The sequence below is a fragment of the Lycorma delicatula genome, chromosome 4, assembly GCF_047948215.1.
Source record: "Lycorma delicatula isolate Av1 chromosome 4, ASM4794821v1, whole genome shotgun sequence".
NCBI classification, from domain to species: Eukaryota; Metazoa; Arthropoda; class Insecta; order Hemiptera; family Fulgoridae; genus Lycorma; species Lycorma delicatula.
The window spans coordinates 84,216,673-84,232,726 of record NC_134458.1 but is presented as its reverse complement, the minus strand read 5'-3'; the positions used below and the strand labels follow the sequence as shown (position 1 = coordinate 84,232,726).

General features: G+C 28.5%; 1 protein-coding gene across 5 annotated transcripts in view; it reads left to right on the top strand.

The window, feature by feature from the left end:
* Window positions 1–1,538: 1,538 nt before the first annotated feature.
* The window catches only part of LOC142323611 (transmembrane protein 60), a 34,204-nt gene continuing 19,688 nt past the window's right edge, over window positions 1,539–16,054 (top strand). The window contains exons 1-3 of one of the 5 annotated variants that reach the window (XR_012756134.1): window positions 1,539–1,997; window positions 7,626–8,103; window positions 13,136–13,319. Coding sequence is in view for 4 of the 5 variants with exons in the window: in XM_075363458.1 (XP_075219573.1) it covers window positions 7,709–8,103; window positions 10,136–10,154 (414 nt within the window). In the remaining variant the exon portion in view is untranslated. Of the gene's footprint in view, window positions 1,998–7,625; window positions 8,104–10,135; window positions 12,825–13,135; window positions 13,320–16,054 lie in introns of those variants that run through there. The other 4 variants (XM_075363458.1, XM_075363457.1, XM_075363459.1 and 1 more) reach the window with 4 other exon arrangements.

Genomic DNA, 16,054 nt, shown 5'->3' with positions numbered 1-16,054 from the left:
CGTTCACCACTAGGCCAACCCGGTGGGTAGAAGACAGATAACTGTCTGTAATAATTGTACACAACTGCAACCACATTAATATGTCTGAACTGATGTGTAAAACCATGTTTACTTTTACAAGAGACCAAGCAGTGTTAAATTCCATTATTCAGCATTTTGTGTAGTGTACGAGTTTAAATTATTGAATTCATACAAGAAACTATAAGTTGTAGATTTAAAAATGTCATTTATATATTTATTTGTTGCTAGTTCTCAGAAAAGAAAATATAGATAAGAAATGCATTACTTGCACATTGAATTTAGTTGATTTGCAGAACATTAAAAAATGTGAAACATAAGTATATGCAGCATAATATATGGGACTAGATGTAACTGTGTTCATAATTTATCTGAAATTTTGTCTGAATACAACAGAATGAAAGTAGCATATAGTGTGTCCTCAATGGAAATTGTTCTTCTATGAGCTCTGGTGACAGCTAATTCAGAACAAGTTAAAGGTGCTAGAAAATTAATTATTACATAGGAACTAAACCCTCTTTCTTTGTTAATCTTTGGTACTTATAATACAGTGCATTCAAAAGAATAAATAGTGAAGGAAATAGAATACAACTTATTAATTATATTTTTAATAATTTCTTGAGTGGTGATATGAATGTTCTCAAACATTTTGTGTATGACTACAGTTATCTACTCTTTTGAAATTTTATTATAATGCTCCAATGATTCTACAATATATGGGAAATCACAATTTTTTTAAAGGGTCAAATTTTGTGCATAAATCACATTTGAATCTTTCCAAAAAGTGACTTGTATGAAAGCTGTCAGCTGGTATCATTACAATAAAGGTACTGTCTGCTGTATTTATACTACTACATTATCAATTGCAGATGTCAAGCCAAACAGTTCATATCTCAGGCTGTGGTAGAGTCAAGGACTGTATGTTTTTATTGTATTTTTATTTTTAATACAAAACCAACCAGTAACATGTTGAATATAATTTATTACAATAATTACAGTTTTCTGCATAGTTCATAATGACTAACAGCTTTAAAACTTTTCAGCTAATAACTTTGAAATGACTAATTTCTTATAACTGACAAGAAAGAAAAACATCCTTGAAGTATAATATACAGCTTACTTAATATTTCATCTCATTGGGCTGCAGCTATTTTAAATTCCCCACAGATTTATGTTTTGTTATAAGCACATTCTGAAAGGAAAACTCATACGGTCACAATAATAAAGTCGTTAGTTATTATTTATATGCAATATTTCACATTGAATTCATTTTGTTGGAAGATACGGTTAACGAGAAAGAGTCGAACTATAGGGCTTATTCTGAAAACCACTTCTATTTAAACTGGGTTTCATATGTAGGAAACGTGTTTATTAAACTAATTCTATTTGATAATATTTATGCGGATTATTGATTTCATATAATATTTCACAATTGTATAAATTAACAAAACTATATAGATATAATTTTATATCACAACATAGAATACCGCTGTTGGTGTTTAAAACACTGATCAGCTGATGTTAGCTACTAATAGTCTTGGCGTGGAAAATGAGCTTTTAAGTACTGGGATTTACATTTGACTTAAGGTTGTTAGATACGACAAAGCATTTATTAAAAAAAAAAAACACGCGTGGCTGCAAATTATCTGTTGTATGGATGATGATTTACATTGTATATTTTTAATATTTAATCCTGTTGTCATTAGCTTTAAAGACACTGGTATAAACATAACCTACAATATGTGCAAGAATTTAAGAAATCTTTTTTTATTAGAGGTTAATACTTTTTCATGAAACGTATTAAAATTAAACACCATTATAACTTCTTGTTTTATTTAAGTGTACTTTGAAATGATAAATGGATGACTGTGTCTCATAATTTATTTCTTAGCATAACCTACTTTTCATTAACTGAAGTGCATTTTTAATGCACGTGTCAAGGAAAATTGTCTTACCTTTTGGGCTGTCGTTGTGAGCACGTAAGTGAAGAGCATTACGATATCAGAAATGAAGTTTATATGCGCTTTAATTAGATTGTTAATTACAAGTAACGTGATTTATTATTTGTTTTGGCCAGGGTTTTATGATTACTTCTATCCTTTAAATTTATTATTTTTTATTATAAGATATCCTAGAAAGTAAAGTCATTAAAATTTTCAATTTTTATTGCAGTGTAAATAAAAAAATTGGTTGTGGGCTATAGAATATATCTTTATCTTCAGATTGATTAGCATGACAAAATGTATAACTCTTTAAGGTTATTCTGAGCAATTACTTGATCAACTTCAGTTTTTTCATATTTAATATACCATAGATATGGTTAGGATCAGGAAAACACAAGATGTAGATGTCAGAAAGCAGGGTTGGATAGCGGTGACCTGTGCAAGGTTAAAATTAGCCCTGCATTGTCAGTAGTCTAGTAAGTTAGCAATCAGTTTTGTTTATTATGGTGACCTGTGAAGATGCTAATTTGTTCTGTGATTAAGGTTAGATTTTTGTGGAGAAAGGGTAGAGATAAATTACCAAAGTATTGGCAGTAACTACACCATCTTGTAGGACACTTGGCCGAATTTATGCATAAATGGAAATATAGTCGCTACAGAGAGACGCTACATTACATGTACTGGTGCTATTACTTATGTGTTTGATGGTTAATCACTTTATGAAGAGCTCCGGCAGTCACCTTCAATGGCTGACTCCAATTCTTATGATTATTAAGGTTAGTTTATGGTTTATTCTTCTCCCTACAAAATGATAACCTTCCAACTTTAATTTTAACTCTAACCTTAATCATAACTCTAAACCTCTCTCCACAGAACAGATTAACTTCTGAACAGGTCATCATAACTCACAAAACTGATTGCTAATTGACTAGAGTATGTAGTGTGGACTTTGACCTTGCATGGGTTACCTGCTTTTCAACATTTAGATCTTGTGTTTTTGTGATCCTTGTATCTACTGTGATTTAAGTATGAAAAGAATTGAAGTTGATTTAGTAATTCTGCAGAATTAACCTCTCTAATATTAAATAATTAACTTTCAAAACCTGGAAACTTTCTTCCAAAGAACCTTTTAGAGTTAATCAGCAGTGTATTCAGTGGAATTAGTAGTAATACTGTTTTTAATGGTGCCCTTGTGGGTGTGAGGTCAGTGTCTGTTGATAGTGGTGTCTGAATGTGTGTGAGGGTGTATACCCTCAGTAATACATACCAGCTGTACCAGGAAGGGTGGGTAGCCAGGAGTGGAGGTTTAATCGGTAGTGTGCAGGAATACATAGCATTTAATAACATCTTGTGGAACCTCTTAATGAGTCCAACACTGCCTAGGGCTCTGTAAATGGGGTTCCTCCACCTAAAAAATATGTTGAGATGGTTTTTTATACAGTGGATAGAATTTACATAATTTAGTTTATGTCTTTGTATGTACGGCTTGTTTCTATGAGTTGATTTGGAAAATTTGATTCTATTGTGTGTAGAACCTGGTGTTCTTAATGGTGTTCTTATGTCTATAGGTAAATGTGCATCCAGTGTATCCAATGTAGTGCTTATTGCAAATACTGTAGTTTTTATTTGTATACTCACTGGTTGCTGCATTTCTCAGTGTTTTGTTAGTATTGTGTATGATATTGTTTTGGAAGAGACATGGTAACCTTTTTTCCTGAAAATGTTGTAATTTTATATGACTGTTTGATATATGTTATTGTTTTGTATTTTAAGTCACTCTGCATTTGAATCAATGTGGGCGGGTAGTCAGTAATTTGTTGTTGGTATTATTATATTGACATCACTGTGTTAATGAACAAAGATAATAAAAGATGTCACAAGTTCCCTCATCCAGTAACAATTACACCCTAATTTATCACTCTTAGTGCCATTTGTATCAATCTGATACATTTTTAGCAATGTCAAAACGGCCCCGTGTATAATTTTGATTCACACGTAATGGTCTTAATAAATAAATAAAAAATGTCTGGCCTGGGGTGAAGTTTTACCGATTTAGGCGTGGTGCTAAATACTAGATCGTGGATACCAGTGTTCTTTGGTGGTTGGGTTTCAATTAACCACACATCTCAGGAGTGGTCGAACTGAGAATGTACAGGACTACACTTCATTTACACTCATACATATCATCCTCATTCATCCTCTGAAGAATTATCTAAACGGTAGTTACCGGAGGCTAAACAGGAAAAAGAAAGGAAGAAAGGTGTGGCGCTAAGAATGGTAGTTACCGGAGGCTAAACAGGAAAAAGAAAGGAAGGTGTGGTGCTAAGAGTGTTAAATTTCACTGCAGAATATAGATACAAGTCCCTCAATTTTCTTGATCTTGCTGTATTCAAAATAGATAACAAACATAACATTTAACAGAAAATCTTTAAAATTAACAAAACCCTACTTTAACAGACAAATTTATTCTCAACACATCTAACCACCCCTCATGCCTCATGGCACAAACATGTAAAGTATCATCAGTACAGTAAAGTATCTAGTATATGTTAATAGCAACTCACCCACACTTATAAACAACATGCTACATAAAATACAAGATCATAAACAGTACTGTTGATAAAAAATACATAGCAGTAATGCACATCAACCATCAGCAGTTGTACAAAATTACCAACATTTTCAGGAAAAATTGCTATTGTGTTACCTTCAAAAACAACATACAAATATAGAAGATCATATAGTGAACCCCAATAGGAGTATATAAATTAAAATTACACTAATCACACTAAATAATACATTGGATAGACTGAATCCACATTCATCTACAGGTACTAGTAACATATACAGGGACTATGTGCAATAGAATCAAAATGTTCAAATCATCTTGTAGAAACAGGACACACATACTAACATATTAATTGAAACATGTAAAATTTATACACAACACAATAAATTCAAAATCTCAACACAAATGGGACAATATGAAATTTACATACAGGTAAAGTTTGACAAAAACCAGCATACTAATGAAAAAATACAACAGATACAAACCTGTTATTTGATTTCTTAACCCTTTTAAGATGGTTACCATTAACAACAGCACTACTAGACTGTTCTAAAAAAGTTGCTGCTAATAAGTTCTGAAAGTTCCAATAGTTTGAAAGTCATTTCTTAATTAATAATCCTCAAATTAAAGAACTTGAAAAATTAAACATTTTATTAGTGTTATACATTTTTTCTTATAAATGTTGACATTTACACCATAAGAAAAATTCTTCTATACAGTGTATATGAAATTTTTTAGTGTAAAAAGTAAAGTATCATATACTCATGGTAAACAGTCATGAAGAGTATTGGAATTAAAATAAGTTTGAAGTTTATTTATGCATCTAGTGTATTCAATATAATTTATAAATTAAATTTCATAAAAATGACAATGATATACTTTCTGTGGTGGGTTTTAGTTGCTTTCATAGTACAACCTGTTGATTTGGTGAAGGTTGTGGGTGCAACTATATATTGGTCTTAGCTTTTTCTAAATTATCATCCATTTATAGATTATTATCTACAAAAAGCAGGAGTTTATGTAGAAACTTTCTTTTAGAAAGAAGTTTGTTGATATTAGGCCATGAATAATATGCCTAAAAATGCCAGTTTAAAGTTACGTACAATGTTAAACTTGTTTATATACCCTGAAGTATTTGATAGTCAGTGTCATACGAGTTATATCATTGGAAATAGAACTAAAGAAAAAAAATGTGCTATCATATGCTAAAATTCTTAAAAATATTTACAGCTATTAAGATAGCACTATGATTAAGTTCCTTTCCATGTGGAAGCTTACTCAATTGAGGTTTAGCAGAAATTATTACTGTTACTTTCTATTTGTGGCCTAGATTGTAGTATGAAACTGATTTTTATCTGTGAAAAATAGATGCAGCTTTCAATGGTTGTTGGCTAAATAAAGCTGTATATCTTGTACATAGACAAGATACTGTTCCTATTGGCAAGCATCATATTTGACCCTCATTTGAGTTTTTCTGATCACATTGACAATTTAATGAGCAGAATCAATCACTCTTTAGGTTCATATTGAGGATCTGCTAAAATTTTCACACATGGAATGTGTTATTATGTTTATATAAAGGATTACTTGTCTGATGGAATGTGCCGATTCAGTTTAGAACCTTTTTTACTTTAACAATTGCATTATTAGGGCATGAGTGCAGAATACGTTTCTGTATTCCATTTACTATTAAAAGCTTTTACCTTGGCTTGTGGACTTTTCTAATTTTTTGAGAACCTTATTTAATGTTTCATCCTTAAGGCTAGGCATATCTCTTTTTTCTACAATTTATTTAATGCCTTAACTGACCTCATCTCTTGAGATGAGGTCAGTTAAGATCATCTTGGTTTTGATGTTTAATAGAAGGAAATAATTCCTTACTTCTAGATTAGTTATGTTCAGTCTGTACTATTCTGGGAAACCATGACTTCAGAATAATTTTCTTAGAAGTTATTAAATTATTTTATAACTTTTGTTAATTTTATAAAATATTTTTTAAATTTATATTGATCTTATAAAATATTTTTTTCCATGCTAATTGCTTTAATTTTAAAAGTAAATATTTATCTGTAATTTCAAATTAATGTAGATTTTTTTTAAGTTGGTGCATAATCAGATAGTGTATTTATTCACTAAGTTAGTAATTATGGTTGTTATTCTTTGCTGAAATTTCTGATGTTACTAGCTTAGTTCTTTCTTTAATCTTTTAAAACTTTAATCTTTTCATATTTAATTTTTTTACTTATAATTTTAATTTATATTCCTTTTTTAATTTTATATTTATAAAATTATTGATCAGTAATTATCTTGATAAATACTGATTTTTTAATGGATTGTCTTAATTTTTTTGTTGTTCAGAAAGCAAGCTGTGAAAAGCCCAAATCTTTTCAATGTGCGATGCATATAAATAAATAAATAAAAAATATTAAGAAAAATGTATTAAGTTGTCTATACATGGTATGCTTATATATTTATGTATAAAAATTTGTCATCTGTTTTCATGATATCTGGAAATAATTATATTTGTAATAGATTATACACAGTTAGCAACAATTTTTTAAACATATATTTATTTTATTTATATTTTATTTTATAATTGACTGTTAAGCATTTAGAACTGTCAATACATGTAACAATTCATTTTATAAAAAATAGATGTACAAGTCATATAACAAGAATAGTATTCATTGAGATTGTGAGACAGTAATATAACCATTTCTCTGCAAATTGTTGAGTAATCATAAAATAGATTACAATTTTTGAAAATGAATTAACATGTGAACAATTTCTATTAAAAATATTTTTAATTTACCTTTAAAAACATTATAATATGTAAAACATATTCATATATTAGCAAAATAACTTGATACTTATAGTGCATAAATAAAAAAAAATCAATCTTCTCTTTTTTCATCTCTGTTTCTTTGTTTAAATAATCTCTTGTGAATGTTTTGTTTACCTGATGTTATATAAATCATTTTTTTTGTGATCAGCTCTGGTGTGATGTATGATTGTGTTGAAATTATTGTCTCATTTATTTAACGTAGTCGTCTATTTTCACTGATAAATAATGTTATGTTGTTTATTTTTTTTAGGTATCCTCTGTAATGAAATTTAAAATAAAAGATTTTCTTCTAAAATAAAATTATATTTATTAATGAATATATGAAGTAAAAGTATGGCTGTTCTACACAGAGCATTATTTACTTGGTTTGTTCTTTTAGTGTTTCTAATATTAATTGTGCTTCGTTTGGATTCCCGAACAAACTGGAATTGGTTTATTGTGTTTATTCCTTTATGGGTTTATGATAGTATATTATTAATATATGTTTTCTTTAACATGATGTCACATTGGAAAAATGGACATGATAGACTTTCTAATTCTGTCCAAAGAAAAATATGGTATTTATTTGCAATTATTTTAAAACTAGCATCACAAATTATGCTTTGTTTAAAATTACAAAATCCATCGATACATGTTTCAACATACTATGTTTTGACTCCGCTTTGGATACTTCTTCCACTTCTTATTATTGATGTGTTTTTTACATTAGTTAGGGGGAACAATAACAGGTATTCCTAATATTTTATTGTGATTTATAATTATTAATTATTTTTAGCGATTACATTATACAATATATACAAATTTTTATTTATATACTAACACTGTTTGTTTACAGTTAATTTATTGTTTTTCTGGTTGATTTTGAAAGAATTTTTATGACATTTATAGCATGAGATTTTTTAGGGTTATGTGCATTTGTAAATGAAGATTAGCTAAATCACTGTAGTGTGCGATGATGTTAAATTTATTATTTCAATTTTTGTTTAGATTATTTTTTAATTACTTTATTTTATTAGTCATATTATTAGCGTGTATTATTAATTGTTACTGTATTTGTTTTAAATGTTGTTGTAATAATATTAGGATGAGTGTATTAATTAAATGTTAGCATTTAGTAAGATTTTGTAGACATCCTAGTTATAAGTTTATTGTTCATTTAGATTGTTTCATCTTAAAGTGTATATTCTTTGTTAACAATTGTTCCGTATAAAGTTAAATTTGTCAGCACAAGATTTGATCATTATTTCATAATTATGTTTATAGGATTCAAATTATCCATTGCAAATAAATATATGAAATAATTAACCCTCATTGCATTTTACACTCACTTTTCAAGGAAGTGTTCTTTTGGAAGGTATTTGACTGTGACAGTTCTTGTAATGAAAAATATAACTTTTAAGTCATATAAATATCAGTGATGTAGTAGTACAATCGTTTTGTATACATAAGGAAATTTAACTATCTATTTTAGTTGTTTTTTCTTTTCTATCTAGTTTTGTACTTTTTACATCAATAAATTAATGAAATCGATTGAATTTGTCAGAGAACTTGTATTTCTGATTAAGAGTTGATGTTATACTAAATCGATTGTATGAATGGGTATAGGAGTACTTATAAACTTTCAGTCATTGACATTATTTTTGTAAAAAAGCACTGTTTAAATAAATTTTTCTTGGAGTGTATATATCATTAAAAAACTGATATAGGTTTTAACTTTTGTGTAGGGCAGTTAAACGAGTTATAAGATTAATATTTTAGTGGCACTTATGTGCTTAAAATCTGTTTAAAATAATTAAGATTGTATTTAGCGCTCACAATTTTTAATTATATTACCTCATAATAGACTTTTAACATATACAAATCCATCTGATATCACCTGGTTTTGCTGTCTTTTTTTAATTTTATCCACTTCTTTCCTGTTGTAGTTTAATTATTCACATTAGTTTTTGCTTTCTCTTGTATAAATGTTACATGTAATTAATTATTTCATTCTTGATGTTTGCTTTCATAATAAGAATGATTATAACAGTTGTAATAATTTAATAAAGATCAAACCTGCATCCACAAAAAAAACCTATTTCTGAGGTTTTTACATTTTAATAATATTATAAATATATATTCATCTTTGTATACCAACAATTCAGCAAACATAAGTGAGTATATGTATTGCCAACATAGTACTTCTTTGACATGAAAAGACTAAATTATTGATATAAAACTATTAAAAAAAGTCTTAGTATACAAAGGATGTTCTGAAAGATCAGTAAATTTTTTTAAATATTTCAGAGAACTGAAGTAATTTGAAAATTGATGTTTTCCCCTCATTAGTGAACATCATATGTAAAGATAACTTAATTTATGAGTAAGTTTACTCTAGATGACTAATAATGAAAAGTATATGTTCTAAAAGATGCATGTCAAGCTCAAAAAAACAGGTGGAAGTAACAAATGTAAACAAAAATTGCATACATTTTATTTACTGTTATACAGTTATAACAAATTGATAGTAAGGATATATTAATTCAGAATTAACTTGTTTGTATTTTAATGTACATAAATTGTACCTTATTACATGATAGACAGACGTTAAAAACAGCTATTCTATACAAACAAAAACAATATAAGTTACTTCAATTGTAACGTCAGAAATGTAATAAAATCTAATATTGGGTAGCTTAAAAAAATTCCTGGAATGCATTTATTTTATGAAATCATGATTCATTAAAAAGTTTACATTTATTTCCAAGTTGATTTTTTCAGTGGCTGTACTTTTCATTAACTTGAAACACTCCTGGAAGCCATTCTTGGGAATGTCATTCAGCTGCTTTGTTATATTGATAGTGATGTCATTGGTGTCCTACTGCTTTCGTTTCTGAGTTGATCATTCATACGAAGATAAACATAAAATTCAACCAGTGCCAAATCAAGAGAGTTCGGTTGATGCTCCTAAGACATCGCATTATGCTATTGACAAACACAATGTGTTTGCATATTTTGTGAATACTCTGGCAGCTGCACACTGATATTCCCACTTCTGATACTATTTACTCAACAGATTTTGTTGAACCACTTTAAACACACATGATTTTTTCATCATCATGGAAGATTGGATCTAAGATGAACTCTTTATTATTATTATTATTATTATTATTATTATTATAATCATCAGTATATGTACTCTCCTAATGGAAATACTTGCCATTCATAAACCTGTTTTTTTCACTTCACCATATGTTTTCTGAAGAGATATTTCTCTGAAAGTAATTTTTGAAGCACATTGCAAAATTTATCATATTTTATTGCTGTTTAGTATTGGACTTTTAAACTGCAGTTGTGTTACATGCAAATTAAACAAACAGTAATTATTGTTATTGTTGGAGAGAAACAAGAAAATTATGCTAACCGTATTTTGATATTTTGAATAGTGTCAATTAATTAAATAATGATTTCTCTGTAATTAGTACTACTTTGATCATAAGACATTCGTTCATATAATCTTTTGAATTTATCTTGTATTATTAAAACAACATTAAAATGTATGAAGTAACACAGTGTGTAATTTGCATATGTATTTAATAAATATAATTATAGATTTAGTTATAGGAAAATTGCATAAAATAATTTTACAATAAGTGAATGGTACTTATTTAGAAGATGGGTTCAATAGAATTTATTTCTTAATAACGTATAAGCAATTCTTTCAAATTGGTTAAATTTGGTTTTATAAAATCAGATTAAATCAAAGTTATTATGACAAAATTTTTATTTAAAAAAAGTTTTAGTTACTCGACTAAGCTGGAAGTTTATTTTCTAGTAATGTATGAATTGACATGTGTTTTGCTATATATTATATTGGGCTTATTTTTATGAAATAAAATATCATTTCTGCATTATCTGTTTGCTGGCAGCCTTTTTTCTACTGTCTTTCTTCTAAAATTTCTGTTGTTTAATTCAGAATTTGGTGAATTATAAGAATTTATCACACAGAAAGTGTTTTAATATGTAGATACTTTGATAAATAGTTTGTAGATACGTGAACAAATTCTTATTAACTATTTTAGTATGAGTTAACCTAATACTTTTAGGTTAGGGCTTAGTGCAGTGGTGCTGAAACACCTATTTGATAATGTCTGTCAGGTTGCTGTAAATTGTTCGTCTTATTCCTGGAATCAGTAATTTAATCTTGTAAAGCCTCATGACATTTATGTTATGGCCTGGAGTTAAATTACAGTTATATGGTTATTAAAAGAGCTTATATTTCTTAGAAAAAAATTGTGTACTATCTGTCTTCCGATTGAGCACTGAATATATGAATAGGATTAATATGATTACCATCACAGAACTGCTTGAAAAAACAGTATTTAATATAACATGAATATATTGTACAACTATTTATAATCGCCTACAGTGTTGTTAACTTGTATAAAAATAGTTTTACATATCACATATTATGTATTACTGTGTGATTTTAGGTTAGTAGATAAATTAGTGTACCTTATTATGTATTAAAATCATTATCATCTGTTCAAATCAATTATAATATATTAAAAAAAGAACAATAATAAAAGAGTTGAAAAGAAGGTGAAGTCAGAAATATTTAACCTTTCAACTATAGATTGCGCTTCGTAAGACTGAATCATATGTATTGATGAATCATACGTTTTTCTTAATGATTAAGATCAGATAAAAACTTGTGTATGCTTTCTTAAGAGTCTGATCTACTCTCATAACAGTATTACTTTAGTCTAAGTTAAATTTCTTTAGATCACATCCTTTTCAAATTATGCTGTCAAACTTGTTCAACTACACATTTTGTTTTACAATTTTATTCAACAATTCATTATTAAAATATTTTATTCTGTATCATTTCATTTAAAAACTAAATGTTATTATTAAATCTTTTTTTGTTAGTTGTGTTTTCAACTTGATTTTAAGTCTAAATTTAGTATTTGAATAGTAATATTTTTTAGTTTTTAGTGTATTTTTTGAAGTCAATTTTATATTTTAAAAAGTTAGTTTTGTAAGACTGAAAATGAATTTTTTCAATAAATGGATTGTTTCCTGTAAGTACTATATCTGTTAGTTTTGGTTTTAACTACATCTGTCATTCCATGAATTTTTTACTGGATTTCCTTAACCCATTTTTTGTTTACATTTTATCGTCTGAGGTAAATGTAATTAATTAATTAATTAATTAAATAAATACATTTAATGGATTACTTCAAATGGTTAGATGACTACAGTTCAATTGTACAGTTTGCTACAATCACACATTCAGTTGATTTAAAGTTGTGTTTAAACAGACCAGACATATTTCATGTTTGAATAGAATTTAGTTGTAAGTTACAGTAAAATTTTCAACAGATTAAAAAAAAATGTTATTTATGAATATCTTGATATATTTTATTTTATGTTTATTTTTAGATACACATACGTAATATTTAATTAAGTAACAGCTCTTATAATTATGTAATGATAAGTTATTGTTACTGGTTAAGAAATACTGGACTATTTCTTGACTGAAATTTTTTAAATTTTGGTGTGATTTTCTATTTATGATAATTTAATACTTTTAATATAATTTTAAATTTATGTAATGCAGGTAATTTATTTAGTCTTTTCTTTCCTTATTATTTCCACTTAGAATTTTTTCTATTCTAGCTGACCGGCAAACTCTAATGATGTACGGCTGGTTGTGCATCTTTTTTTAAAATAAAAAATTCATCAAGATTACTAATATTTTTCTCTTTTCTGTCACAGTTAAGGAAAAACAAAATATTTAAGATACTTTATGGTATTTTTATAAGTCTCATCATTGAACTGTTTCAACAGTAGTCTGTCATACATAAGCCACCCTCATACGTTCCTTAAAATATAATGAGAAGTTGAAATAGTTAAAAAAAAAACAAAATAAAAATCAGCAGGTAGTATTGTAAAATAAAAAGTAAGTAAAGTGAGTTTTTATAATAAAAAATAAAGTAAATAATAAATCATATTTTACCAATCGTAATCTAATTTGTTTAAAAAACAAAGTCTTCAAAACAAAATGAGCAATATCAAAAGAACGTGTAACGAATGATTGTTTTTTACTACATGAGTGCTTTATAAAAAAGAGAAAAAATTTAGGTTTGTCATTTTAACTTGTGACAGATGGTTACAAAGAGCTATTATACTATTACTCTTTTCTTTTTTTTTTATTTAACCAGGTTGTCTAAGTTTTATGTTTTAATTTATGATAATGTTTAGTTAACGTTTTAAAATAGTCTATTAAATTAATCAGTGCATGTTTATTCACCTATTTGTACTGTCAAAACGAATGATTTGGATAGAATCTGTGTGATAGTATTTTAAAACTATTTCACCTATCTATGAAGCAAAAATAACATCATTCAATATGTAATTAAAGTAAAAATAGTCATTTTTACCTATTCCAAGGTATGTCTTAATAAGTGCTAGAAATATCTGCTGTCTGTTTCTATGCTTGCTCCATCATTTTATTGAAGTCCAATAAAAGTGTAGCCTAGAAATGTTTCTGTTATATTCAGTAATTGCTGAATTTCCTGGAAAGTGTGGATGTTTTTCTATACTGACAGATATAGCTCTTGATTATAAAGTCCTGAAAGTAACTGTCCTATGGTGAGAAGTCAGCATAGAGAGAAATGTACAGCAAAAGAGATTCATGTTTATAAGGTGGTCAATTCCTTTACATGAATCTGTCTCCCCAACGACTTTTTGCACCAGTCCCTTACAGAGATTAATTGCATGCAATTAATCTCTGTAATGCAATTGCACGGTTCTAGCTGTGCCTTGTACAAATTTGAATTATACAGGGTCATCGAAAAAGGTTGCAGCAATTTAAAAAAATTGTGTCTTAGAAACTACTAGAGATAGTCAAATGAATATTTTTTTAAAAAATTCACCACCTCTAAAGGTTTTTTTACATACCTTAGAATGTTACAATATGAGCTTCATTGGTTGCTCTGGAAACATCTAGCCGGTATTCGGACTTATGCCCAGGTTCGCTGGATCATTCCAGGCATAACTATGGCAGTAGGAGCAGTGATCTGTTGTTTTAAATGTTTTTGCATAATTATAGGATATGGGAATCTCAGCAACCCAATGAAATTATTGAGTTCAAAGATTCCCTAAAAATAAACGTGTGGTGCGGTTTAATGTCTGATCGTTTGATTGGCCCATTCTTTTTTCATGTGCCTACTATATAGGGAGTCTTTATTTAAACATGCTACAATTGTATGTTTTCCTGCAAGTTGACTAAATTGAACAAGAAAGTAATGTTGCTGTAATTTTTCATTAAGATGGTGCACCCCCACACTTAAGCCTAGGAGTTCAATGTGATCTCAATGAATGATCCCTAATTGTTGGATTGGTAGGGCCAGTCCTAGGCTTTGGCCTGTGAAAAGCCCAGTTTTGACATCCCTAGACTTTTTCTATGGGGTATGTTAAAAACATTTGTCTACAGTGGAAAAATCAGGGATGTACAACATTTAAGACAATGGATCACTGCTGCTATTGTCACAGGTACACCAGTGATTTATCCAGCAGACCTGAGAAGTTGATTATTAGCTGGATGTTTGCAGAGTGGACAACGGAGCTCATATTATTAAATCCTAAGGTATGTAAAAAAACCTTTTGAGTTGGTGAATTTTAAAAAAAATACTTGTTTGATTATCTCTAGTAGTTTCTGGATATAATTTTTTTAAATTGCTGCAACCTTTTTCAATGACCTGTGTAATATTTCTGCAAACATTGAAGATTTTATGATACCTTCAGTTTTATAACTGTACTACTGTGATTTAAGAATACTACTTTGTACTGTAATTTTTCTGAGTATCAATAGCAAAAAGTGCGCAGAGTTGTGGATCAGTAGGTTTTAATGTTAGGGAAAATTAAATGATGAAGACTTGTACACAGCCTTGTATCATTGGTGAATTTGTATTTTATTTTTTATAGTTCTCAATGCTAAGTAATTTTTTTATTCTGTGCCAAAGTCATGCTGCATAAAATAATGAATAACAAGTAATATTTGCAAGTACACCCATTTTATTTATCTTTCTAATATTATCATTAATTTATATGCACTTATTATTATTAAATCATGTTTTTTAGAGTGTATGTTTGCATGTGCATCTTTGTGCAAGTGTATTTGTTGTATGTATGTATGTATGTATGAGGTGCAGCAATAAAGTAATGAGACCGATTTTTTGAGCAAAATGTGGCAACCCTGCAGCCTTCATAGACAGTTCATCTTTGACCTTTCTGCCGCTAATAGTCCAAGCGGCACATCTGTACAACCTGTCAGTCTTGAGTAGTGGTGTAATAAGAGAAGACGTGTTTTGGTCTCGTCATGGAAATGGAATCACAAAATATTGTGCAATGGTATGCCATTTCTTTTTGTTACTCAGTGAGAATGTGATGACAACCTACAGTAAGGTTCAGAAGGCTTTTGGAAGTAAGGTTATGTCAAGACTCAAGTTTTTTGTTGGCATAAAATGTTTTGTGAAGGCAGAATGAATTTTGAAGACAAAGATCACAGTGATGACCATCAATCTCATGGACAGATGTGAACACAGCTAGGGTGCATGAAATTGTACGGTCCCCCGAGTGACTTGTGTTTATTCCCAAGAATCAAATTGGTGGTCAAGAGACACAATTTTCATA